We start from the raw sequence: 27,351 nt of genomic DNA, 5'->3' as shown, positions 1-27,351 counted from the left end.
AATCCATCCGAGGCAGTCCTCTCTTTTTTCGTCTTTCACCGCGTAAATTTCGATGTTGCAGAAGTTTTTGATCACGTTTTGATGAACAGGGATGACTTCAGCGTCATCTTTTTCCTCGGTCTGCGCGGTATCGTAGTCTTAAAAAGGGGTTAAACCAATTTTTGGAAAATTTAATTTTGGAGAAGTTAGTAGAGAAACGATTAGTGAGGATAAAATAATTTAGGAACAATTAGTGGGGATAAAATTATTTTGAAACGAGTAATTTGGGAAGAACTAATTTTTGAAATGATTTTATGAAGAAGGGTTTTGATTGGCCGGTAGGCCAAATACGGCAATCTTATTGGTCATCCAAAAATGGATCCTAGAGATTTGGATTTCCAATATAAGTCGGTCCTAGATTATTTTTTAAAAATTAATCGTTTAAAAATTCATTTTTCCTAAATTAATCGTTTCAAAATTCATTTCTCCAAAATTAAATTTTCCGATAATTGGTTTAGACCTTTAAAAGGAGAAACTACAGTCGTTACGCACAATTCCGTAACGCACAATTCCGGACATTTAGAGGAAAACGGAAAAAATTAAAAAACGCACAATTCCGGACAATTCGACAAAAAATATTAACTGAAATTTATATCGTATAAGTTGACCAAGATTGAATGTTTCTCTTTGGATTTTATTGTGACATGTTTCGATCTTTGTTAGAGTCATTTTCAAACTAAAGAACAGCTACAGTAAGTCACAAGTAGTAGGAGAAAAGAATACCCTTGAGTCGTTATGAATTTACGAAAAACGCAACTGAACAGAAAAAGCGAGGAGCTGCTCCATCTCAAAAACAACTGCACCTCGCTTTTTCTGTTCAATTGCGTTTTTCCTATTTAAAATTCATAACAACTCAAAGGTATTCTTTTCTCCTATTATTTGGGAAACGATCGAAACAATTCTGCATGCAGAATAGTTCTGCAAAATGCAGAATTGTTTCGATCAAATCTCGCCCTTATTCGATCGAAATAATTCTGCATGCAGAATAGTTCTGCATTTTCCGGAGAATAGTTCTGCATCCGCCAAAACGGATATAAGCACAAATAAACACCAAAAAGACTCAAATTTCCGAAAGATTGGAGTCCCAGCGGTAGAGAAAGACTGCCCCTGCCAACCCAATGAGTTTCCTACCAGAAAATGCGCGCGTAAGGGCCGAAGGCCTGTCGCGTGCTATATTCACGAAATGCAGAATAGTTCTTTATATTGCAGAATAGTTCTGGATATAAAGAATAGTTCTGCTTTCGTGCAGAATAGTTCTGTATTTTGCAGAATAGTTCTACATTTTGAGAATAGTTCTGCACTCGGCAGAATAGTTGTGCGAAACGCAGAATAGTTCCATTTTTTGCAGAATAGTTCTTTTTTTTGCAGAATAGTTCTGCATGCAGAATTGTTTCGAGCCCCTCCCTATTATTTGTGACTTACTGTAGCTGTTCTTTAGTTTGAAAATGATCTAACAAAGATCGAAACATGTCACAATAAAATCCAAGGAGAAACATTAACTGAAATTTATTTTACTTGATCATTTTCTTGCAAAAAAACTAAGAATGCTTGCTTGTTTCTTCGGCTTTTCTGGCTTCTGCTTTTTTCTCGATATTTTACGTTTTGAATAAAAAACAAGCATTTTGAAAACAAAAATTTTTTCCATCTAGAATCCGCACAATTCCGGACATTTGGCCCTTTTTGCTGAAAAAAAAAGTGTCCGGAATTGTGCGTAACGGTTAGCGGACATTATAAACAAACGGACATTATAAACAAACGGACATTATAAACAAAACGGACATTATAAACATTTTTTAATTTATGAAAATCAGAACGGACATTATAAACAAAACGGACATTATAAACAAACGGACATTATAAACAAAATAAAAAATGTTTATAATGTCTGTTTGTTTATAATGTCCGTTTTGTTTATAATGTCCGTTGTAACTTTCAGAAATTCAAGAAATGTTTATAATGTCCCTTTTGTTTATAATGTCCGTTTGCAATTTCGGAATTTCATTGGAATCGTTACAAAGGATAAACTATACACACTTAAGGGATACCGCCTGTTTTTTCAACTCTTTGATAAGGGTCTATGTTTGACATTTTAAGATTCCCAGTTTTCTGAGGATCATTTTGATGTGTCACATGACCCCCTTACGAACATCTATCCCCGAGATTTTGGCCTTCAAAAATTGCAAAAATGCATATTAATTGTACTTAGCTAGCATGAAAATCCGATTTTTTTCGGTTTTTTATTGTCATCTTAATAAGCCATATAAGGAGTCTTTCGAAAGCTTAGAAATTTTCGCCCATTTGTTGCAATATGTACTATCTATAATTTATAGATAGTATATATTTTATCATTTTAGCAATATGTACTATCTATAATTTGAGGTTAGTGTTAGGGGCACTGGGCAAAATGACAGAACTAACTCACCCGAGGGGGATAGGCTAGGGTTAGTTAGGGATACCGAAGGTAACCCTAAGTAACCATAGACTAGACCCCGGCATTTTAGGACCTAAGGGGCGTAGCCCCGTGGTTAGGGGCACAGGAATCTGTGAATAAATTCACCTTCTGACAGGCGCGAATCACCAATCTGACAGCAAATCCTCGAGTAGACTTGCATTTTTAAGTAGCAAAATCATTGCGTTAGAAGGGGTAGACTTTCTTAATCAAAAATTTTATCATAGGTTAAATTTTTTCGATTCTTATTTCGAAAAAGTTTTCTCCAGGGAGGGTCACTTTAAATGTGTATAGTTTATCCTTTGTAACGATTCCAATGGAATTCCGAAACGGACATTATAAACAAAAGGGACATTATAAACATTTCTTGAATTTCTGAAAGTTACAACGGACATTATAAACAAAACGGACATTATAAACAAACAGACATTATAAACATTTTTTATTTTGTTTATAATGTCCGTTTGTTTATAATGTCCGTTTTGTTTATAATGTCCGTTCTGATTTTCATAAATTAAAAAATGTTTATAATGTCCGTTTTGTTTATAATGTCCGTTTGTTTATAATGTCCGTTTGTTTATAATGTCCGCTAACCGTGCGTAACGACTGTATTTTAAAAAATAAAAAATACCTTCCGAAAGATTAATTTCATATTCCATTTCTTCAGTTTTCCCCGTAAAAAGCGCCGAATCAAAAACCTGAACCCGAACGGCCCCTTCCAATTCTCCAAATTTGTCTTCAAGAACAATCGCTTCTCCTCCGGCTGAAATTAAATTTTGCTGAAGAAATTCGTCGATAATCCATTGTCCGGTTTCCTCTATTAGTTCTGAGCGTTTAATTATTCGACCTTCGAGTTGCGGATTTTTGTCGAGGATCATTTTTTGAAATGAAGTTATTTCCCATTCTTCTGACAACCAAGTCTGTCTACCAAGAACTTTTCCTTTTCCATTTTTAAAAATAACCGCCTCCCAGTTAGCATGAAAATCTAATTTAAAATCGTATCTCTCCACCGACAAAATCAGTCTATCCAAATCATCTCTGCTCGTCGTTCTTTTCAATTTCTTTTTAAAATCTTCCAGCCATTTCGCAACAGCTTCTCTTGTTAATCCTTTTGGATGCGTTGAAACTTGCATTTTTTTAATGAAATATGTTACGTCTCAGAACAAATCCTCCGTAAAAACGCTATGAAATCTTCCGAACAAAAGTGTTTATTCAGTTTAGGGCGGACTGTCCCACCACCTCTCGCACGTTGCACACAAATTGCAGTTGCAATTGCCGTTTTCTTCATCGTACTTTCCAATTGCAATGAAGGCATCACTATTACATTAATTGAGATAAGTTGCAATGTTCGTGTCAGACAAGTAAACAGCTCTTTTAAAAGTCTTTTGCGAGAATACAAGTTTATTTTTGCGAATAACGAACAACAGAATTGAGAAAATCAAACGCATTTCTTTGATGGATCATTTCCAAGTTGCGCTTTGATGAAATCATCGTTCTTTTTGAATTTCCATGCGCAAACTCTTTTTCCTTTCTTCGTTTTGCAAACGCATTTGACAGCGTTCTTTGGCCCAATTCGGTCTCCGTTTCCTGAGATGCAAGAGAACTTGCACTTGCTCTCTGAAAATACGCTGGACTTCTGGTCGTCTAAAAGAAGCAGTACCTGGGCCGAACTCGTCGCAATTTGTTTCCAAACTGGTGCCAAAAAGATCAACGACTCTTTTTGATCTAAAAATATTAAGGGTAATGGTATACATCGGCGCGGCGCTGCTCGCTCGATCCGCGCTCCGCCAGAACCTATTTCTCACGGGGCCGTAAAATCTGAACGGATAAAGATTTTTTTAATTTCAAAAGATTCTGAATAATCAAAGTCACTTCTATAAACACAGCAAAAATCGTAATGATTGTCAAAGAGGAACTATCTGAAAATTGCCAGTTTCCTTCAAATGACATTTTCTTCGACATTACTCATCCAAAATTTTTGAAAATTAGACTGTCTTGTAGAGAATCGTCAGCTCTACAAATCCTGTTTTTCAGATTTTTGTTTAAGGCTTTCATTAATTTTAAATCGCAATTTGTAAAGAGCGCTACTTCTTCTCGCGCCTCTCCGCTGTCTATTTCTCACGCCACGACCTCACAGCGCTGACTTCAAGATCGCATATTAAAATCCGAAGAGCTTAAAACAAAAATCTGAAAAACAGGAGCTGACGATTCTCTACAAGACAGTCTAATTTTCAAAAATTTTGGATGAGTAATGTCGAAGAAAATGTCATTTGAAGGAAACTGGCAATTTTCAGATAGTACCTCTTTGACAATCATTATCAGTTTTGCTGTGTTAAAAGAAGTGACTTTGATAATTCAGAATCTTTTTAAATTTTGAAAAATCTTTATCCGTTCAGATTTTACGGCCTCGTGAGAAATAGGTTCTGGCGGAGCGCAGATCGAGCGAGCAGCGCCGCGCCGATGTATACCATTACCCTTAAACAAACATTTGGTCATTGAAAAACTGACCTAAGGAGCAACCAGCCGGGCAATCATCATAAAATTCATGGACATCGCCATTGAGCGCAAAATACGCTCCAAGTTTATTTCCGCTTTCATCTTTGGCGACTTTGCATTTCACGAATTTCGTCTTTTTCGGGTTCTTTTTCGCGTCTTTGCATGTCAGTTTGATGTTCTTGCCAGGCTTCACTGGTTTCTTTTTGAAGTTGTAGCGGGAGGCAAAGGGAAGAGTTGAGGGATCACATTTTTTCGACTCTTCAAGACCTGGGAATTCCTCTCCCTCAAAGTCGAGCATTTCTTGTTCCTCAGCTAACGCGGCGCATTTCTTTGAAGAATATTTTCAACAACTGAATAAAGAAGCTTTAGTACCTTCTTTGAAATACAAAGTCCACCCTCGTTCCTCGCATAGCCATAAGCGCATGTGCACATAGCTTTTCCACAAGCAATTGGCCTGCAAACTTTCGAAAAATCCGGGTTTTCACAAGTATCCTCGCAAGTTCTATCACAAGGTGACCAGACCTCGTTTTCAGGGCAAATCTCACTCGGGCATTTGTCTTCTGACTGGCAGTTTCCGGCCTCGTCTCTCAAAAATCCATCATCGCAAGTACAGCCACCATCGCACGGAACACCGGGAGGGCGCTGATCGCAAACGGGCCGAGGAAAGGAACACTGAGGACCGCACTCTTCGACGCAGTCGACGAAATGCTCGTTATTTGGGCAGGACTGTTCACTTTCCGCTGGACAACTATCTTCTGGAATACAGTTGCCGCCTTTGCCATCCCTGATGAAGCCTTTTTCGCATTCACATCCTATCAGCAGCATTTATTTTAGATTCGGAAGATGCATTAATTAAATTTGAAAATTAAAATTTTAGGCGATTATTTACTCATTTATCAACGTCGTTCAGATTAAATTTTGACAGATTATTTTCTTTTGATTAATGATAGAAGATAAAGAGAATCAAAATCATCAAATTACCGGAAATGCACATTTCAATGCAAAAAGCTGGCGCTGGCTCGCCACAGACGGGTGGACAGGCAGTTCCACAATCGTTCCAGTCTTCATTTTCACCGCAGGTTTTTGGGCACTCATCTCGGGAGACGCAGGTTTGAGACTCTTTGTCGTAGGTTTGACTTTGATCCGGGCAAGTACACATTTCGGGGCATTCGCCTCCAGGAGCTGAATTAATTTTGCTTCATTAAAATTTCATTATTGATTACGGAGATCAAGGCACAAAACAGGATCGTTGTCACATGTTTGTTGAGAGCAGCAAGCTTTTTTCATTTCAAGTCCGGGCGGGCATTCTTTAGGGCACTCAGACTCTTCCACGCAGATTTGGTTCTTATCATCCCAAAGCTTGTCATCTGGACAGACGCACATTCGCGGGCAAGTTCCTCCCGGGAGGATACTGTGGCAAAGAACGGGAAAGTCTTCGGAACATCCCTGAGTCGAGCAACATGATGTCTGAAAAACCTGGTCTCCTGGACATTCCTCCGGAAGTGGAGGAATGGTGACTGTTCCATTCGTGTTACAGTCATCTTCAGAAATGCAAACTCCGTCTTTTTCATCGAGGATAAACCCACGATCACACTAGAACCTCATTAAATATCGCCAACTGTCGAAATAACACTCACAAAGCACCCAGGGACACAGACTTCTATACAAAAATCTGCATCTGGGATTCCACAGACACTCGGGCAAGCAGTGCCACATTCATTGTAACTCGAGTTTGGCAGACATGCCGGCTCTGATTCCCCTATTGCTATCCCAAGAAGGGACCCAACAAGAATCTTCATCTTTTTCTCTTTCTTGAAAACTACAAATAAAAGTGCGTTTGAGCTTCTGTGAATTGTCAAAAGGAGGACAATTGGAGAGAAACGTCATCATTCAGGAGCACGCCCAAGCATAACCATGATCGAATATCATAAAACACATCGTTAAAAAGTCTTTTGGGAAAGTCAATTGCGGTCAAAATCAGCTTCTGTCCAATTATCTAAATTTATGACCATAAAAATTCACAATAAAGATGGAAAGTCTGCGGAGCGTCATTCAAAAAAAAAAGGTGGAAATTCCAGGAAGAACCGAAAACTGGTACGTTTGTCCCTCTTTTTCTCTCTGTTGGAAATGCGGAAGGTCATTTTCATCAAAGTTCCATCAGGAAAGCTAGCCCCAATAATCGATCGCCCTTCTATCTGCGTACAAATCGTCCCTGCCTTTCCGGACACGTACTCCTCGAATTACAGTAAGCTTCGTTTTTTCTACAAAAAGCAATGTTTCGAAAAGACCGTCTATTTCCGCCGCGGCGTTTGCATCAGTTGGGGTCAATCTCTGCCCGACTTAGAAATAAGTTTCCTTCAGTGACCCGGAGCTAATTCAAGTTAAGACACGATCAAGGCGAAATCTTAAAAATGACACTTTCTACGTCGTCTAGTTTACGCGATTTCAGACCAAGAATTGTTAAACTTTTTTCGTCATGAAAAAAAGATTATGAAAATTAAGAAAAAATCACTTAGAAAAGCTAAGAAGGCATCTTTGATCTCAAATTCAAATAAATTCGTAAATTTTCAAGATCCTTGCTTTGTCATTCATGATTATTAATAAAGAGAGTCCGATATTTGAGAGGCAAGGTGTGGCTGCCAAAACGACGAAGGAATGATTTGACTCTGCTTCGCGATATTTTCAGAATTGCCGATGAATGAATTACTTTCAACTGCTTTTTCTAGCGATAATAAATAGAAATATCGCCGTGGAAATAACAGTTGTTAACAGAGAATGGGCTCGGCAACCTGTGCAGAGAACCTGAGTCAGGGTCTGAAAGAGCTAAGATGAAAAGCCGCATAGCGGCTTTTTTAAATACCAACTTACCATTTCGATCTATTATAAAATTGCGGCTTCGTAATTTAAAAAGCCGCTACGCGGCTTTTCATCTTAGCTCATTCAGACCCTGACTCAGGTTTTCTCCATAGGTTGCCGAGCCCAGGACAGAGAATTTCCAATTCCGAAGCTAGAGAGCTTGCCGATCTTCGGCGGACCCCCGTCGCTGGAAAAGTTCGACAACAATGTTCGAAAATACGCGACGAAGGCTTCTCAAATCACAATCTTTCTCGAAGGGTGTTTCTTTAAGCCGCTTTATCTCATCGAGTCAGTGATGGATTTGTACCCGACGTGGATTGAGCTCTCCAAATCCGTCAATTTGGAAATATTACACGTGTTTTCGATGGTACGTCTCTTTCAAAATCAACTCTTACATTTTTCAGGACATGGTATTTTTGATCAGAGAATTGGAATTCTTCATCGAATGGTTTCTACACGACTGGGAGGATTTGCTCTACCCTTGGATTGTTTATCAAAGCAGGTCACGTGGTTCCACAATAATCCCCTTCAAACCTCTGCGCCCGTCAAAATATTTCATAAACACGTTTTATCCTTCATCTTACGAAATTCTAGCTCTCATAAAATTTCAAATAATCTCTCTTTCGAAATTCGAACCAAAAAAAGACCGCTCGCGGACGAGTTTATATTTCAATACACTGGCTTTTCTTCTGGAATTTTCACAATTCTTGGCAATTTTTCATTCCAAATGTCCTCGATTCTCAGAAAAATGGCAAAAGACGTCCTCACCTGGATCAACATTTTCACCAACCGGCCGTTTAAATTTTCCTTCATCACGGCAATCACCAGAAATCTTCGAGAATGGATCGAGCTCTTGCAGAGAGAAGCAAGAATTTTGATGAAGGAAACGACTCATTTGCTTGACATTGATTTTGATGCAAGTTTTTGGACCTATTTTATTTTCGACAGCGTTTTGATTGTCGTGGATTTGGTGGATGAAATACTCGAGCTTGTGAATTTGTCGCTAGGAAAGGGATGAAATTCGATTTGAAAATCATTCAAAAAATCATTATGTGAATTACAGTATGTTATTTAGAAATACAGTCAGCACCGACAATTTAGGTGTTTTTTCGGTCGGGAAACTTCGAAATTGCCATTTTTACCCAAAAAATTGCCAGATTGCCATTTTTTCTGGCATTTTTTATCATTTTTTGGCATTTGGCCTTTGTTAAAAATGCCAGAAAAATGGCAATTTAGCAATTTTCTGGGTAAAAAATGGTAATTTCGAGATTTCCCAACCGAAAATGACCAAATTTCTCGCCCTGAAATTGCCTTACCCTAACGGTTAAGGCCTAACCCTAACCCTAATTCTGACTGTAGTTCTTCAACTGATTTTCATCCCTGTGAAAGTGACGCTTTTCTGGCCGTTTTTCCTGGACTCATCAGATCCTTTTAGCCTGTTCAAATATTTTGTAAATTTTTAACAACTTTTATAAGACACCTGCTTGTAAATAAACTTTATCAAATTATGACGTGTACTTTTTGGTTAGGAAAAAAACGAGAGATACAAAGTAGTTTAAGTGTGAGTCTCGTAATTGATTTCGGCGCCTCGTAAGTGGAAGGTCACGGGGGGGGGCGTAAATGAAGGCATTCCCGCCTTATGGCGCATCATTTTCATCATTTTCGTAATTTCGGAAAAATCGGCAAGAGTGCTACCGGACATACGCGCCTACAATTACCAGCCATCATGAGTCGATTTCTACGATCATTTGAAGAATACATCGATCACGTGACGATTTCTATCAAATATATCATTTCTTTTGAATTCCGTGATGATCATTTTTTCTTAAAAAAAAGGGTTGGTATTTCTTGAAAACTTAAAATTTTTGCACCCTTGAAAGAGACGCCCAGGTGGCCTGAAAAAGTGCCTCTATCAGAAAAAACGAAGTGAATGCGTCTCTAAAAAACACGTGCATAATGGTGGAACAGCTTATGAGAACCGAATGATTTCACAAAAAATGGATAGAATTTGAACTTGTTACACTAGCGCAAGCACTCTTCTAAAACGACGGCAGATGAGAAAATTATTCTAAGAAGAAGAGGATAATTAGGTCCGAATACGACGCGACTTACGATTATCGCGAAAAACGTGCAAATTTGCCATAACTTAGGCTACGATGAGTTTCAGCTGGCTAGACAAAACTGAGAATTCTCAATCGAAAACGCTCTTTAAAAGTTTGAAATATTTTGCATCGTTGCCATTCCCCGTGAATTTGTGTTACGATGCCACAATAATTATCAGTAATGGTTAGTAACTGGGCTCGGCAACCTGTGTAGAAAAACTGAGTCAGGCTTTGAAATGCCGAGTAGCGGCTTGTTCAAAAAACGAAGCCGCGAAGCGGCTTCGCCAGTTGTTAAAAATAGCCTGAAATGGTGATGTTGCGAAGCCGCTACGCGGCTTCGTTTTTGAGAAAGCAGCTACGCGGCTTTTCATTTAAGCTTTTCAAAACCTGACTCAGTTTTTCTACACAGGTTGCCGAGCCCAGGTTAGTAGCATTACGGCAGACGTTCGATAAACCGATTTTTTCTTCGATTTTTATCGAAGCACGCGCTAGCCATGCGCCCTTTTCTTCCATTCAATTCAGAATTGAGTAGAGTCAATTTTTGTTGCTGAACTCGAAAATAGCGGCGAATAGCGAGTTCAGCGATTGAGAGATCTTCAACTGCGATCTTCAAACGCGCCCGTTTGTTTTCATTCGAAAAGAATCCAAACTTTAGAGAAAGCAATTTTTATGAAGTTGAAAATGAGCAATTTTGCCGAGAACGAGCAAATTGCTGGCCACGCCAGGGCGCAAACTGTCGGTGGAAAGCGAATCCCAGGTAACTAGCTCAGTGATCATTAGCCAGTTGATTAATTAATTAAGGAAAAAGTCGAAAAAGCTCCGGGGAAACCTGCGAGCCGACCGCTTCCACCGTGTCCGGAGTTGAACTCAACCCGACCTGGGTGATTTCCGGCGCCGTTCAAGACCAAAAGCAGGATTTTCCAACTTCCGCGATGAAGCACATGCAACACAAGCCCATGGTAACCTCCGTATCCCTTGCCTTTATGACTATCGAAAATTTCAGCCTTCGAAGCAGAAGCCTCATGGAATCATGCAGACAAATCGCATCATCCAGCAACCCCGCTAGATTGGGTTCGGCAACCTGTGTAAAAACCTGAGTCTGGGTCCTGGAGGACTGAAAAGCCGAATAGGGATAGCGTTAGGGTTAGCCCCAAACCTGAAAGAAGGACCCTGAGTCAGGTTTCTACACAGGTTGCCAAGCCCTGTGACTGGGCCCCAGTCGTTAGATCGAAACGAAGATTGAGAAGTTCAGTTAGAAAAAATATGGTTCAGACAACAAAAAAATTCTTGCGAAAAAAAACTCTAATAAAAACTGTCAAAAACAAATTTGAAAAATTGATTCCTCGATATTGTCTCTTCTTTTCTTCTTTTGCACACGTGCGATAGGATAAGTGAGCCTCTGTAAAGAAGGGACATGCAAAGTGGGTAATTGCATTTGAGCCGGGCCAGCATCTGATAAGCAATCGCTGTGAGGATGGCTCGACAATCATTTTGACAGGCGATCAGCTTAGAGCGTTTCATGAACACGGGTGAAGCTTCCTCTTTTGATTTAATTTTTGACGCGCACGATTTTTGACATCCTCATGTTTGACTCCTGCTCAGCATTTTTTCGTAATTCCGATGATTTACCGTCTTTCTCCCAAGAGTCGCGATTGTGTTTACCTTTATTCCAGTCATTTTCAGGATCTGATCTGGCGCTGCTGACTCGCGCTGATCGTTAAAAAACGATTTCACCTCGGTCCTCGGTCAGGCCTGTTCTAATCTCTTTCACACTTTTTTTTGCGCGGAGCTAATTTCAACAACCGACACCCTATTTCGGCTAAATGACTCACACTCTTTAGAACTTAGCTGCGATTATCCCGTTCCACGAGCTTCTTGGCTGCTTCTTTTGGGTCGCGTCAGTTCGAAATCTCAAGAATTTTTTTCCAAAAAGCACTCGCGAATCGCTAAGAAATGACAAGTCGAAATCAAGACTGGCGCCACTGTCTCAGCTGTAGGCGAGAATCTACGAAAAGAGGACTTACTTGTGGTTTTAGAAAGAAGCGTTAATGAAAAGTGGTTTACATGAATGCGGTCGGACCCCCTTCAACAGGTGACTCATTTTTCATACATGACAGCTGCGTTCTTTTTTGATCCAACGCATTCTTGCGTCTCTTTCTTGGACATCTCTTTTCTGTACAATTAACAATAAGGGGCCAACTAAAGAGTTATTGAACGAAGATGCTAAATCCAAAGCCCCAGTTGGAGGCCCCAACTTTGCTTCCGAGTGATGATTTATGCATGAAAACACGCAGTATCTGACAAGTTTACGTTTTCAATTATCTCTTGGAAGGTTAACAAGGGAAGTAGATTAAATTTTTATTGATGAAAATGTCAGGTTTTGTCCGATAGTTGTTCGGGAAGAAACAAAGTTGATTTTCATGGTTGTAATTTTTACGTGGCACAATAGACCCTTCCAAAAGCTGGAAAATAAGTACCAAGATTCTAAATTTTGAAAACATGACTTGGCGGTTCCTAGAATGACTACAGTCGAAAAGTAAAGTAACCGGAATTATGTCACCGTTCTGAAAAAAATTTGTTCTGGGACGTGTCCGAGTACATTTGAGGCTCTTTTGAAGCTGCGAAACATGCGCAGCTTGCGAGAAATTATGATGAAAGGGATAGAAACTTGTCTCGAAATTCAATAAACGAGTACGTTTAAAATTAGCGATAATGAGCATACGTAAAAGATGCATCAAAATAAAAGTGGCTTTTGTTGAAAAAAATCTCAGAAGAACTTTTCATGTATCCATTTCAAGGCCTATATTTTTAAGGGTACTATCTTCGATTTCCACAATTTGAGGCTTGAATAACTCCGAACTTATGAATGAAAGTGGAGCCCATATGTGCTAATTAAATAAATCCGTCCTAGATCTTAACTATTACAGAGGGGTTCGCCAATTACTTAACAGAAAAGCATCGAAATCTGCAAGTAAAGGTGTCAACATCGATTTGAGCAAAGTTTCGTTAAGGTGCTTTTAGTTAGGTATTTTTTTAGCAAATTTTTATTTTCAATAGCTTAGTTTGAACCTTCGACTATGATTCATAGTCTATGAACTCAAGAAGCTCAATTTTTGACAAGTACTGTGAATTCCCTTAATTGTTATGAATTAGCCTCAGTTTCTTTTAGTTCTCACATTTCTTAAAATTTGGTTCAACGAGCTTTTTTTTTCTATTAAAATCTCGTGTTCTAAAGTGGTCCGCCCTCTAATTCACGAAAGCTTCAAAGTGAGCACCCACGTCCAGATTAATCTCAGACTGAGATTGGTGACCTTGCTTTTTTAAAGTGGCGGTTTTGACTTTTTTGGCGAAGCACGAGTGAGAGGATGGAGGATCGCCATTTTCGGCGCAGTGGTTTCGAGCTGGGCGGAAGCCTTCCCAAACGCGTTTTTAATGGGCACCAATTCCTGCGCCACCTCACTAAACATTCCCGATGCTTATAATTGTTTCCACAAGGTTATCTTTCAACGTGGAGGCGAAAAATTCACGAAATTGCGTTTCCTTACTTCCTGGATCAGAAACCTGTTCAAAAACCTGAGTCAGGGTTTTGAATGAGCTTTAATGACTGAGATGATAACTTTGGCGAAGGCGCATTGCGGCTTTATTAAAGAAAAAGCCGCTGCCCGACCTTATATCAAAGATATTTCAAGCTGGGCTCGGCAACCTGTGTAAAAAACCTGAGTCAGGGTCCGAAAGTTTTTTAGCAGCTTTGCCAAAATTTAAAAATAGATTGTAATGCCTATTTCGCGAAGCCGCTTTGCGGCTTCGTTGTTTAAAAAAGCCGCTACGCGGCTTTTCATTGAATATCAGACCCTTCAGACCCTGACTCAGGTTTTTCTACACAGGTTGCCGAGCCAAAACTGAAAGATCTTTAATAGAAAGTCAAGCAGCGGCTTTTTCTTAAATAAAGCCGCGAAGCGGCTTCGCCAAAGTTATCATTTTAGTAATTAAAGCTCTTTCAGACCCTGACTCAGGGTTTTCTACACAGGTTGCTGAGCCTTGCTTTGAGGACCCTGACTCAGAGGCTCCCTAGCCCGGCGATGTTTTTATTATCAACTCGCAGTAATTCAGCATTACTCCATCTGCATTTGCTTTTCAAAAATAAGCACCCTTGTAGCACTGATGTCAGGCGTAATTTTTTATCATTCGAAAGTGTTTTCCAATTTATCGAATATTTTTGCATCTGTCCAAGGCTGTTTGAACACGCTGTCGCGAGTCTCAGCTTTTCCCCGACGAGATAAACCAGAAAAGAACCACTGAAAATGCGAGGTCTAACTTTGCCTCTGTTTGGACTTTGTGGCAGGAGCACTTTTTGTTGGACTTTTTTGATGAGGCAGGAAAACAAGAAAAAACTACGGTCGAAAAAAAGGTTGCTGACGTTCGTCTAAACCGCCCGAAAATGTTTGAGTACTAATCGGTTTTACTCAATCTCCCAGATGAAAATCTTACTTTTCACTTGTTCAAAGTTTCTTAGGGTTTATTCCTGTTCTTTGAAAATGACAAAATGCGGCGAAAAAAGGGCCTTACTTTCAGGCGTAGCTCGGCAATCTCAGAAGAAAACCTGATTCAGGGTTCTAAAAGAGTAAACTGAAAAGCCGCGTAGCGGCTTTTTTTTACTGAAGCCGCAAAGCATTGAGTTGGTAACCTTGGCGAAGCCGCTTTGCGGCTTCGAAATAGGAAAAAGCCGCTACGCGGCTTTTCATTTTACTCTTTTGAAACCCTGACTCAGGTTTTCTACACAGGTTGCCGAGTTTCAAGTCTTAAAGAACAAGAACGGAAAAGAAATCCTCTTTCCTCACACCAACGTCATGATTCCAAGAGCCACTCAGGGAATAATCTCCCTTCAGCAGCTCCCTTCTTCAGAAAGTTGAAACTCCAGTTTTAGTCTTTGAGTGTGAAGATGAGTATTTATTTGAACTAAATTTAAGATTTTATAAAATGTGAGCGTGCATCATCATCGTTAGAAGGAGTTCAGAATTGGTAGGTTTTTTTCCTTCACGTGTCATTTGGTGATTACAGTTTGAAGACGAGCTCAACGACCTGTGTCGAAACCCTGAGTCATGGTTCCAAAAGAGGCAAAGCGAAAAGCCGCGAAGCGGCTTTTTTTTATACGAAGCCGCGAAGCGGCTTCGCCAAAAATACATTTATACCCCCTTAGCCCCTTAGATATCCTAGCACAGGGCCCTGACTCAGGTTTTCTACACAGATTGCGGAGCCCAGGTTTGAAGATATTTTGGTGAGCGTTGAAGAAAAGGTACAGCAAAATTGCGAAGAAGAATAGTATGAACAGTAATTGAACAGAAGAAAGAGTAAATGAAAATAAATAATTCCTATTATTGCGATTCCATCGATTGAACTTCAAGTAATCATTCCGTTTTGAGCTCGAAGGGGAGCACAATTTTCTGCCACGATTTTGGCACATAGTCGAGAAAGAGAATGCAGACAGACAGGACAAACAGGAATAAACTCCAGTCGTAGACCAACCCACCCGCGATGAAATAATACGCGATGCGTATCTACAAAAAAATTGTCTTCTTAGTTTCGCCAGAAAAAGAAATACCTGAGTAACCATGGTCAAAATAGCTCTTTCTGTAACTTTGTCTTGAATTTTAAAAAGATTCAATCCGACGAATCTGCGAAGAAAAACGGCAACTGCTAGCCCGAAAACAGCATCCGCAATTAGATGAATAACTAAAAGGGCGTTAGAAAAATGGTTTTGAAAATTAAACCAACCGGTCGTTTGGGATATCCTGTGAGCAAAAGCGCAGCAGTTGAACCCGATTAGCAAGTACAAGCAGCAAAAGTAGGGCATCTTTAGTTCCTTCTTTGAAAACATCGGCTAAAAGGGAAATTGAAATTCTACTATTTTTCGGTACAAAATAAGGGGATGGCGTCAAGATCCGACAAAAAAAGTTAGACAAATTTTGCGTGGGCGGCTTCTCGACTGCTAATTGCCCGGTAAGCCGAATCCAGCCTTCTGGTTCGTTGAAAATTTGCACGCAAAAATTGTCGAATTATTTGTCGGTTCTTAACACCTCCCCAAAATAAGGGGGTACCCTTTTCAACGGACAAATTCTCGGGAACCTTTTTTAAACGAATTTATTTTTCCTCAAAGAGACCATATTTTAACGGATTTTTCCGCCGTCCGTTAAAATCGGGAACCTTTTGAGGAAAAAAAATCCGTTAAAAAGGGTCTTTAAGGGGGGGGGGTCGACGAGAATTTTTTCAGAGGTGATCGTAATTTCGCGTATACACATGGTCTGTGTATGAATCTGATATTTTTGGAATCCTCAGATCCTCCTGAATCTGTTGAGCCTAAAATCATTCGATAAAAATATGATTTAGGGGGTAAAATTAAGAAAAATGTAAAAAAAATGACTATTTTTGGTGCATTTTCGCAAAAATGCCCCTACTTTGACGGCATTTTTGACCGATTTTTTCTGGCCAAAATTTTTTCTACTTCTCGCCGTTAAATTTTTTCAGCCCTTTTCTTTTTGCCAGTAAATTCAGATTTTGCCTATCTGATCAGGTTTTCCCGCATTTTTGGTCACGGAAATCCCGATTCTCGTCGACCCCCTCCTTAAAGGAGAAATTTGTCCGCTAAAAAGGTGACTTCTTTATTTTTAAATCCTCACCTTGGGCAGAACCAACGTATTCTCTGTTTGCGTGCTTCTTTCCACGTAATCCTTTGCGTCTTTAAATTGCGTACTTTCGTTGTCGAGCGATTCTTTATGTAAATTTCTGGGCATTTGGTGGTGGCGAGGGTCCCTAGCTGGTGGCGTGGGTCTTGAGGAGCGCGTTGGGTATGAATTCGTGCGGCGGTGATTTGAGTCCTTGCAGTTTAGCTCCGGGTTCGACGTGCTCAGCTGCCGGGTCAAGCTCTGGGAAGAAGACGTTGCCGAACCGCTGCCGTCCTAAATCGAAAGTGAATGGAACAGTTGAACCCTCTCAAATCTTGGGTTGGGGGCTCTCTTATGCGAAAAATACAGTAAAAAAAGAACCGAAGGATGACTAACTCGGTTAGGAACGTTGCCTTTGAGTCCCGCGCCGAATTCATTTTTAAAACAAAACTTTTGTGCACGTTTTATTTGCTCAAGAAATAATCGGCACCAGGCCAAGAGAAACACAAGAGGGATGAATCAGAATTAAACTGGAAGAAATTTTTGAGAGAAAATTTAGTGACGAAAAACGCATCAGTATTCTGCATTTCCTGGCTTTTTTATTTTTTAGCAATTAGACCGCTCGGTCATTTTTCAATTGAGTAATCAATCGAGCTGGTGGTCGGCGACAGACTTCCGCTGACAGCACTGGCCTTGCTCAAAACGTGGCGAAGGACAGACGGAAACAAGTGTTCCCATACCCAAGTTATCATTAGAAATCCACCGTTTGACAAACACAACAGGGTTATGCAAGTGCCAAAATTTTTTCCAAGAAACTCATCAACTTTTTTTATTCTCAGATTTCTGCTGTGATTTCTGTCTTTTTTTGTCATCGAGGCGGCGCGTGAAGCCACCGAAGAATGATGCAAAAAAATCTTCTAAGGCCATCATTACATCGCTTCAAGAATTTTTTGTCGTTCAGCCGGCATTTCAGAGAAATGTCATGTTCCGCGAAATTTCGCAATATAAGATTGTCAGAAAATAGGTCAATTCTACATGCAATGGGTTAGGGTTAGGGTTAGGTATTCATTTTAACGGTTGAATTCATGTAGGGTGTCCCCATTTTAACGGATTTCATTTTCCTCGAAAGAAATATTATTTTAACGGATTCTAGAGTTACAGGCGTGCTTGTCAAAAATCCGTCAAAATCAGGTTTTTTTTTTGAGGAAAATCAAATCCGTTAAGATTTGGACATCCACGGGGAATTCACTCGTTAAAATGAAGACTCCCATATTTTTGGTAAAAATAGGTGATCTTCATTTTAACGAGTGAATTATTTTACGATGTCCCCATTTTAACGGATTTCATTTATTTTTCGAAAGAAACCTCATTTTAAAGGATTTTTGAGTTACAGGCTTGTTTGTCAAAAATCCTTTAAAATCGGGTTTCTTTTGACGAAAATGAAATCCGTTAAAATGGGGATATCCTAAAGGAACTCGCTCGTTAAAATGGAGACACCCTTATTTTTAGTAGAAAGACTTTTACGGGTGAATAATTTCTCACCGTTTCAACTTTTTCTTTTGAAGATTTCATACTCCTCGTTGCCCTCCTTATCGTCCTCATCATTTTCGAGTTTCTCATTCTTCTCTCTTCTTATAAAAATCTATTTTCTGTCTTCTGAAAATTCTGATTTCCGTTTTCACGTCTCTCGTGGATTATCTCTATTCTTCTGTCTGTTTTTACAATTTGCTCTTTATAAAAAAAGGGCAAATAAAAAGGGCAATGTTTGATTTCTCGCTGCTACGAATTCGCTGCTTGAATTCGCATTCGGAAATTCTCCTCGATGACTCTCGTTGAGCCACACCTTTGGTCACTCCTTTTCCTGAAGAAAGGAACCCTTCAAGTGACAATGAGTCAAATTATTATTTGATTTCTACGATTTGAACTGGAGCGTTACGAGGAGCGCCCAGGTTGCCATAGAAACTTTTTCGCCAGCGATGACGTTTTTTTTCTGTCTCGTTACGTTTTTCCCAATTACAGGAAAAAAGCGCTAGAAATATTCATTCACACATTCACATTCTACTGGAATTTCTTATCGCATATTACTCTTACCGGACTTTCGGAGCTCTAATTGAACAAAAAAGAGCTTCTTTATCTCAATCTAAATGAGTCAAAAAGAGGCCTCAAGAGGGCTAAGCTCAAATCAGAATGATGATGACCTCAGAGAGTCGTAAAAATGGCACGACCGATGGAGAGATGAGCGGGGCCGGAAATGCCGACTTCCGTAATCGACTTTGAATCTCCCTTTCTCAGAGCAACTCGGACTTTTCATTGAGCGACAATGTGGGAGCAGCTCTTTTCTTTTTCTAAAGCAACCGTTTTTTATTTCTGATGAGATGTTTTCTTCTTTGGTAGAAAAGAAATTGCTGCTGTGATTTTATTTACCGCTGGACTCGGTACCAACCTGTGTAGAAAACCTGAGTCAGGTTCTGAAAAGCTCAAATGAAAAGCCGCGAAGCGGCTTCAACTTATTACCCTTCAATCAATATCAAGATTCATTTTATTAAGACTTTTCATCAGAAAACCTGAGTCAGATTCTGAAAAGCCTTAAAAAAGAGAATTTTGATATTGATTGAAAGGTATTAGGTTGAAGCCGCTTCGCGGCTTTGCTTTTAAAAAAGCCGCTACGCGTCTTTTCATTTGGACTCTTCAGAGCCTGACTCAGGTTTTCTGCATAGGTTGCCGAACCTAGGTTTCACGCTGAAAATCTCGGTTTTCCGAATAAAATGAATGTACGCTCCTGATAAGAAAATTGAACCTCGAAGCCGAATTTAATCTTGCCCAAGTTGGAGGGCCCAGTGGTCGGCTCATTTAAGTGCTATCTTCTATCGACGTGCTTTTAAAAATTTTACCCTGAGAGTTCAGAATTCATATTCAAAGTATATGTCGAATAAGAGAACCAGTTTTGCATTTCTGATATTTTTCAAGTCCATTAATCAGCTCTTGAAAATGTTTCACTTGGGCTCTTAAATCCAAGTGCTCAAATTGAGGGCTCAAACTTCTCGAAATCTTTGGCTGGAAACTTTTTCCTTGAAAAATTTTTGTTGTTGCTTCTTTTTTTTCAAACTTCTGCGAAAATTACTGTCTTCGTGGCAATTCGCTAATTCCAAGAGTGAGTCAAGACAGAGTACAGCTGCGTAGAATTTATGATTTTCACACCTCAGGAATTCCCTAATTTCAGCGTGACAAAGTGCAGGGAACTATTCTGCATATTTTTTGGTTAACGGGGCGCATTGTTGTTTTTTTGCGGATTTCGTAGAGGTTAGGGTTAGAGAGAAAAATTACCCGTAGAAACGACTTCCCCCTTATTTTGTTCAAGTTTCTAACGGAAAATATCTGAAACCGAAAATGTTCAACCCTCGAAATCTGTCAACTTAGAGTTTCCTGTTCACGAAAAAAAAACACTGCTTAAGGGTATGGTACGCGCACAGGGTCAAGTCTCAGAATCGGTTTTTGACCATATATTCTGCTTCCCCATGAAATTCTGACCTAAAAACTCCTTATGAGTATTAACTCTATCTCAACCCATTTTCCCACAAATTGCATTTGAAAGTGGAAAAAATTAGTGCATTTTTGCTGATCGGCGGAAATTATAAAATTTTTACAATTTTTGGTCGTTAAGATAGGGTGTCGTATAATACCTTTTTGGAAAGCTCACGTTCAGGACATTTATTTGCGATAAAAACGGCGCCTTTTGGGCTATGCCCGCAAGGCAATTCATTATAAAATCTGACGTTTCGATCTGAGATCCAAGTATTCTGAAGAATTAACACTAAACTGCAACCGGTGAGTTTCGCTTTTTCGGAGATAGCTTTTGTAAAATTTAAGCTCGTTTATCATCTGATACTTCCTTCGGATGTGGGTTTAAATGTCTGCCTGACGTATTCTACCAATTATACACTCATGAGTCATAAAAACGCGTTTCGTAAAATGAAAAACAAAAAATCGTTTTCTTCTAAAAATAAGCGCTTGAAGAAAATGGCGTAACAATTGCAAGGCAAAGCAATAATTTCCAGCTCAGAGAGAGATGTATTGTCCTTCGAGCCGCGTCTTAGGATCAAACGTGGCTTATGTAAGGCTTTCATTTTTTTCTAAAGCAATAGCCTGACCAACCGGTCGGCGGATATCTCGGACAGCTCAGTTAGGCCCAAGGACTGAGGATCTACATTATTATGAAGATAAAGTAGGGCAAACTCTAACCCTAACCCTAACAAGCTGGGCTCGACAACCTGTGTAGAAAGCCTGAGTCAGGGTCTGAAAAAAGATTTATGAGAAGCCGCTACGCTCAAAGCTTCGATTTTCCTTTCAATAGAGCCCATCGAAGAATTAAAAATCCGTTAAAATGGTGACATCCCAGAGAAAATTGCCCGTTAAAATGGGGATATCCTTATTTTATTGAACTTAAATAGCGGTTCAAAAATTCGTATCCAGTATTTTTTTGAAATATCTATTCAAAAATGACCTTGATGATGAATTAGAAATTGCGTTAGAAAGAATAAACAGATCATTTTTCGGAAATTCTTGGGCACGTCTGGGGCACGGCGGAGCTCCGCGAATTAGAAAGTGCTAAGGCGGGAAAATGATTTACGTTTCAGTGAAGGACCACTCGTTGCTCCAGCCTCGCGCCTTTTGGAATACGCTGGCCGTGTGTTGATCTTGAGGCTGAGATGAGCCAAATTACACAGCCGAGCACATTCAAGTGGATTTGTGATTAATTCCGCCACAAATTTTAAATTTCGCCACTTTCGCAGCTTCTCGCCCGCCTCGGTTTTCGGACGCTGCTTTTTGAGGTTTATGTAACATGGGATTTAATCCGAAGAAATGGATCCTCTTGTAGGAGGTGGAAATTTATGGGTTTTTTGGTTCATTTTCATCCGAAAAAAAAACGTGTTTACGGACGAGTTTTTTCGGTTCAGGCTCGGTTTAGAAATTTTAAACTCTGAATTTTAGAATGAACTGAAATTTTAGGGCCGGATAATCTAAAAAAAATATTCATTAAATTTCTGAAAACGTGCATTCTTGACAATAACTAGCTTTCGATAATTGTTGAGTTGTTCTTTTGAGAGCCGCAACCGGTTATTACTCTCGTTTCTTGTCCCAAAAATGACTAGACGTAGGATGATGATGGATTTATTTTTAAACTATAAAGAATAATTGGCTTTAATTTGACCCTGAGTTTAACAACCTGTGTAGAAGGCCTGAGTCAGGGTCTAATAGATCTTTAATGAAAAGCCGCGCTTTTTCCTAAACGAAGCCGCGTAGCGGCTTTTTCTTAAACGAATTTAAAAAAAAAATTGCAATAGTAATTTCGCGAAGCCGCTATGCGGCTTCGGTCTTAAAAAAGCCGCTACGCGGCTTTTCATTTTACATATTCAAACCCTGACTCAGGCTTTTTACACAGGCTGCCCAGCTTGAAATATTGTAAACATCCTTTTATGGTACTAGTAAAATTACGACAGTAAATTGAAAGTGGTAAAACATCACGCGCTTTCTCGCTGATCAGGCATTATTCTAGCGCGCTGGGCGCGACTCGGTGATAGCGCTCAGCGCCGCGTTTCTTCCTCGCGTACTCCACCTGGCGGCGGATCATCATGCTCAAAATTTTCATGATCAAGAACGCTCACTTCGAAATTTTCGAAAGCACAGAAGAACACGCACTTTTTCTAGTGGCGAATTTCAGCACTTAATTTTAGGTAAGCGAAACCAAGAGAAACGAGAAGAAAAATTTAATGATAAAATTTACTTTTTTTATAAAAAATATAACAAAAATAAAAATTTTCTTTTTTTGAAATTTCGATTGAATTAATAAAAGGGTCTTTGATGAATGATTTTTTAAAAAAAGCAAGTTAGGGTTAGGGTTAGGGTTGAAAATCAAAAGAAATCATAGAAGAGAATATTTCATCTTTGCAAATTAAAATTAATTATTAATAACTCTGAGTTCTTGACAATAATTTCGACTCGAATTTCGGCAAATCAAAAGAGCTATTTCTAATTTATTAAATAAAATTTAAATAAATAATAAAAATAATTATAATTTAATAAATTAGAATTTCAGCATTTTTAATAAATTAAATTATTTAAAACTAAATTTAATAATTTTAATAATTTATTTTTTTAATTTTTTTTTTACCATTCAAAGAGAAAAGCACGATGAATGTACTGATTCAAAAACACGTGAAATAAGGCCTATTTCAAGTCTTATTTCAAAACTGGAGCATCTAGCGTAATAAAAGAGCTCTAATCCTCTTCACCGTTATATTTCTTAACCTTTTTAATGCAGAGCATAAAAATGCTTCCTGCAAATCAAGAAAGGAGGGAAATGTATATGTCCGTGAAATCTTAAATTTGTGAAAAGGTGAACGGGATTTAACACCTCCTTAATTTGACGTCATTCTAGTCCCAGATGAAATTTAATGAAATTTAAGATTTTCACGTTCTTCCTCGAAAACCCACGATAGTTATTTAATTCAAAAAAATCCAAAATATTTTTTGTAATTTTTTTAAATTTGGAATGAGCGGTAATTGATTGAGGTCCTTTTGGGGGGTGATTTTTGGGTTGAAATCTGTAAATTTTCGAGTTTTTTGACAGCCTCTTACATCGCCTGTATTTTCGCTTTTCGAAAGAGCGCGAGTCACTTATGTCCGAAGTGCTCAATTAATCAAGAAAAACACGCGTCGTCATCAACCTGACGCTCGCTCTTGACAACAGTTTTGCAGCACCAAAGCCGCTGCCAATCCAAGTACTATACATTGTAATCAAAATATTCTAGCTACAAAAACAATACAGAAGAAACAAAAAAAAATGAAGCTTGCTTTTTTCATTCCCGCCTTTGCCACAGCCAATAACGGAAACGGAAACGGAGGTGCAAACCAGCACGTCGACGGAGCTAACGTCCACTTGAATGGTTGCATTTGGCCGGAACAAGGTGCTCATCCACAAGGCTTGCATACGATCGCGGACGATGAGTTCGCCAGATTCGTCGGTCTTACCAAAGGCGTCGGCCTTGACAACCCCTACAGCGAGGCAGAAATTGTAAGTACCTGCGGGAATATTTTGCTACAAGTAGTCATAATCTTGATTGAAAAAGGTTCAATCTTGAGGGATTCTAATCGCGCGCGGGGGTTATCAAGAGTCTCCGGTTAATCCGAAATGGTGACCTTCCTCCACCGCCAAGTGGTTGTTTTAGGCGAGCTTAATCGAGCTGATCTGTTTAGGTAACTCGACAGTGCCCTACTCACTGCGTTTACGACGGTTCGGACTACTCCTGCTCTGGCTTCGAAGACGACGAGGAGTACACTTGCCACTTCAAAGTCGGAAAGGGAAATCGACCACCAGGAAAGCACTACATCTGGGTAAGAAAACAACCTCTCCATTGAAAGAGAAAACGATTTTTTAAGACTCGATCGAGCAACATAGAGGGCATCGCCGTTTTCTTCAAATCAGACGCTCTCGAACAATACCGAAAAATCAGCAAAAAGAAGAAGTGCCCCGTGCCAGTCATCACCGCTTCGGACCCAGATGCTATCTGCGGCGATAGGCCACAAATTCCAACAAAGAAGCAGTGGGAAGAAGAAGGCCTGCGCTTCGACGCGTACACTGTGTGGAACGACGACGGCACATCCGTCCAATGCGGGTAAGAGAAAACACCTGCGCAACACTGAGTTGCAGGAATCTGCGCATGTAAAATTAATGAAATTGGCGAGGATGAACAATGCGCTACGCGCGACGCTGCATAATCGCGCGCGCAGATGGCTTTTCTCCCAGCTTCTAAAATGGGCTGCTTATGGAAGAGTTTCTCATCGTCATGTTAATTTCTAGTCCCGGCGCAACTCCCGTCCGAGGCGGCGACAAATTCGAAGCTCTCAACCTCGTCTGCACAAAGGGCAAAGGCAACAGCTTCAAATGGATGCATCAATCATCGTCTGGCAAAGTCCAACCCGCCGGTAACAAGTGGCTCCACAAGAAGTTCCTCTGCAAGAAATGCCACAACAAATGCGACGGTGGCGACGGCGGCGACGGCGGAGAAGGATCAGGAGCCGAAAGCCCGGACGTTGCCAGCGTCTCGCTTTAGATTTTTGACGCCATTTGACTTGTCGATTTGACCATAAAACTCAGTATGGTCGGTTGAAACCAAAATTGTACAGCTTTCATTCGCGAATATTTTTAATTTAAAAAAAACCAGTGCCATCACAATTATGATGATCAATCAATTCTGAGCCCAAAAACAGTAAACATTTTGAATTAACAATACTTTGACAAAATTTGTTTGTTGGTATACCTCACGGGGCGTTTTAAAAAATAAAAAAAACTGGCACAGGTAAGATACCAAAAAGGCTCAACAGATATATGATGCGCCTCAAGAAGAAAAAAAACGAATCTGCCGATGATTGCCGGACTCAGAGAAGCATGGATCATTTCAAAAAAAAACAGCCCTTCTGCCACCAACACTATCGCAATAAAAATCATATTAAAAATGACTTCAGTACTCTTTTTTCACATCAAGAAGAACTTTGGCAGATTCCTTGACCGTGAATGTATCTATATGTAGCTATTTGACGATTTAACTGTGAAAATTTAAGGGTATCCCCGAGTTAACAAATGGTTGCCCTAGAGCTTTTTCTAAGTTATATTTACTATCAAATAAAATTGTGACTCCTAAGGGACCGGATAAATTAGGCTTTGATAGGGTTAAGGTTAGGGTTAGGGTTTCTGGTTAGGGTTTGGGGTTAGGGTTAGGGTATGAGTGGAGAAAGCGCTGTTTGAAAATTCCGATATGATCGAAAAAGAAACTTTTGCAACAGAATATATTATCTAAAACTCAATAAAACTTGCGAAAGAATAAGTACTGTTTCTTTGCACCTCAAGTTGTCCGTGGCTCAGGTTCCTTGACCCAGCATCATCTTGGTGTCATATGATTTTTGATTGATCACAAGTTTGTCTGACCTCCCCCAGCGTGGCGGCGCGCCGTTTTTTTCAAACATCAGTTGGCGATAACAATGAAATCGAAGCCGATTACACCCGATACCATGAAATCTTCAAACTCTTATCGACACAGTATGAGTTACACGAAAATCGGGGCGACAGCTGATTACATAAAAAAGGGATGCAGTTTATGTTTATTTTAGCAGTGGGTTGATTCCTCATTAGTGGCTCGATTCAGGAAGGGCGCGTGTTTGTTGGACCTGGAAAGATGAAGCCGATCGCAAATAGAAAACTTGCTCTATGATAAGATCGACTATTGGAGCATCAAACTGGAGGTTTCCCGAAAGCGGAAATAAAGATTAGACGGCGAAGTTTTACCCAGTCTTCTTCTGGGCTCGGCAACCAATGAAGAAAACCTAAGTCAGGCTCTGAAAAAATCTCAAATGAAAAGCGGCTTCGCAATTGATTGTTAAGGTAATTTCTGGAAGCCGCTTAAGCGGCTTCGTTTTTAAAAAAGCCGCTATGCCGCTTTTTATTTGAGATTTTCAGAGCCTGACTCAGGTTTTCTACACAGGTTTTCGAGCCCACAAGAAGACTGAGTAAAACTTGGCCGTCTAATCTTTTTTTCCGCTTTCAGGAGGCTGACTCAGGATTTCTACACAGGTTGCCAAGCCCAAATCTTCATGCTACACAAAAAGAGCCAAAATTACAAGTGTTCTGAATCACCTTTCAGTGGAACTAGAATTTCTTAAATGAGATTTTGATGATTCTTTTTCAAAAAGCAAAAATGTTCGAGCGTAAAATTCTGAGCTAAAAATAGGAGCAGGTGGGAGGCCAACTGTTCAGTTTTCGGAAATAATTTATTGGAGACGAGTTTGGATCGGCGCACTAATGCTATTACGGCCATAAACTTTGCGTACCACCCAATTGATCGTCGCTCATGTCCAATTTAGCTAGAACATAGCTTGAGTGGTCGCAGCTAACAAGTCTGGACAGCCTCTGTCATAACTTGAGCATTTAGAGTTATCTATCGTCGCTGTTCAATAAAATTCAGGGCTTGATCTAGCGAGTTTCAATTTTTCCATTTTTTCTCTAGAAAATTTTCTAAATTTGTTTGTTTCACTGGTTAGGCGAAACCCCCTCCCCAGCTTTTTTTTCTTGAAATTCCAGAGAAATCCCTTTTAGATCTTAAAATTTGTATTTCGACAGGGGCCGACGTGGCCGTAAAATTAAATTTTTATCAAGCAACATTCCAAATAACTTTTCGAGAGTGACCAGGGTGAACATCTGCTACTGTAGTTATTTGCTTTATGAAAGAGCTCTCCGAGAGCCTCTCCCCAAAATTTTGAAATTCGAAAGTGGTAGTTTTGCTGGTTCAAAGAAAGTATTTTGAGTATCAATTGATTTTTATGTATATTTCCCGGGATTAAACCAGTAGGAATCTCCCAATTTGCCAGTGGTTCTTTCCTGGCGGCAAAAAAGGGTGCCCACCGGCTGACTGACAGTGGACGGCCATAGAGGGCGTGCGCGAAACCCATATCCCCCCATATAATGCCCTTCCCTTCCGTCCATCAATCATCAAATTAGCAATCAGCAAATTTCAACAACCAATTTCACCATTCACTTTTTACGAAGAAAAAGAGAGACCTTCTACAAAAATCAAGAGCCGCAGCTAAGTGAGATTGATAAATTTGATTCTCAGCGTTTTTGCATAACCTCTTCAAACCCAACCAAAGAGCCCCTTATCAATACGTCACTTCGTATTCAAATTACTTCGTCAAAATTTGA

At 39.7% G+C, this 27,351-nt stretch overlaps 4 protein-coding genes across 5 annotated transcripts; 2 read left to right on the top strand and 2 right to left on the bottom strand.

Annotated features, from left to right (window-relative positions):
- Nucleotides 1-4,964: 4,964 nt before the first annotated feature.
- On the bottom strand, nucleotides 4,965-6,969 carry LOC145702120 (zonadhesin-like). The gene is made up of 5 exons (XM_081779329.1): nucleotides 6,622-6,969; nucleotides 6,208-6,577; nucleotides 5,966-6,166; nucleotides 5,357-5,796; nucleotides 4,965-5,312 (listed from the first exon to the last, which is right to left on the bottom strand). Exons 1-5 carry the CDS (start codon nucleotides 6,781-6,783, stop codon nucleotides 4,965-4,967), a joined length of 1,521 nt encoding a protein of 506 aa, XP_081635455.1. The 5' UTR covers nucleotides 6,784-6,969.
- A 3,561-nt stretch (nucleotides 6,970-10,530) lies between these two features.
- On the top strand, nucleotides 10,531-11,256 carry LOC145703833 (uncharacterized). Of its 2 annotated transcripts, XM_081781227.1 has the most exons (4): nucleotides 10,532-10,699; nucleotides 10,744-10,901; nucleotides 10,946-11,008; nucleotides 11,155-11,256. In XM_081781227.1, exons 1-3 carry the CDS (start codon nucleotides 10,612-10,614, stop codon nucleotides 11,006-11,008), a joined length of 309 nt encoding a protein of 102 aa, XP_081637353.1. In that variant the 5' UTR covers nucleotides 10,532-10,611; the 3' UTR covers nucleotides 11,155-11,256. The 2 variants fall into 2 exon arrangements, with proteins under 2 accessions (XP_081637354.1, XP_081637353.1); XM_081781228.1 differs by lacking the exon at nucleotides 11,155-11,256 and having other exon boundaries at nucleotides 10,531-10,699; nucleotides 10,946-11,010.
- A 3,723-nt stretch (nucleotides 11,257-14,979) lies between these two features.
- On the bottom strand, nucleotides 14,980-18,697 carry LOC145703626 (uncharacterized). Its single transcript, XM_081781009.1, has 5 exons — nucleotides 18,144-18,697; nucleotides 16,617-16,895; nucleotides 15,715-15,820; nucleotides 15,542-15,672; nucleotides 14,980-15,497 (listed from the first exon to the last, which is right to left on the bottom strand). The coding sequence occupies exons 1-5, from the start codon at nucleotides 18,219-18,221 to the stop codon at nucleotides 15,348-15,350; spliced, it is 744 nt and encodes a 247-aa protein (XP_081637135.1). The 5' UTR covers nucleotides 18,222-18,697; the 3' UTR covers nucleotides 14,980-15,347.
- A 3,531-nt stretch (nucleotides 18,698-22,228) lies between these two features.
- LOC145703039 (uncharacterized) lies at nucleotides 22,229-24,804 on the top strand. Its single transcript, XM_081780350.1, has 5 exons — nucleotides 22,229-22,333; nucleotides 23,411-23,673; nucleotides 23,856-23,993; nucleotides 24,039-24,274; nucleotides 24,460-24,804. Exons 2-5 carry the CDS (start codon nucleotides 23,443-23,445, stop codon nucleotides 24,710-24,712), a joined length of 858 nt encoding a protein of 285 aa, XP_081636476.1. The 5' UTR covers nucleotides 22,229-22,333; nucleotides 23,411-23,442; the 3' UTR covers nucleotides 24,713-24,804.
- The last annotated feature ends 2,547 nt before the right edge of the window (nucleotides 24,805-27,351 follow it).

Source organism: Oikopleura dioica, chromosome PAR (genome assembly GCF_907165135.1).
Source record: "Oikopleura dioica chromosome PAR, OKI2018_I68_1.0, whole genome shotgun sequence".
Lineage (NCBI taxonomy): Eukaryota > Metazoa > Chordata > Appendicularia > Copelata > Oikopleuridae > Oikopleura > Oikopleura dioica.
The sequence above is the reverse complement of the archived record's forward strand: the minus strand, read 5'-3'. Positions and strand labels throughout refer to the sequence as shown.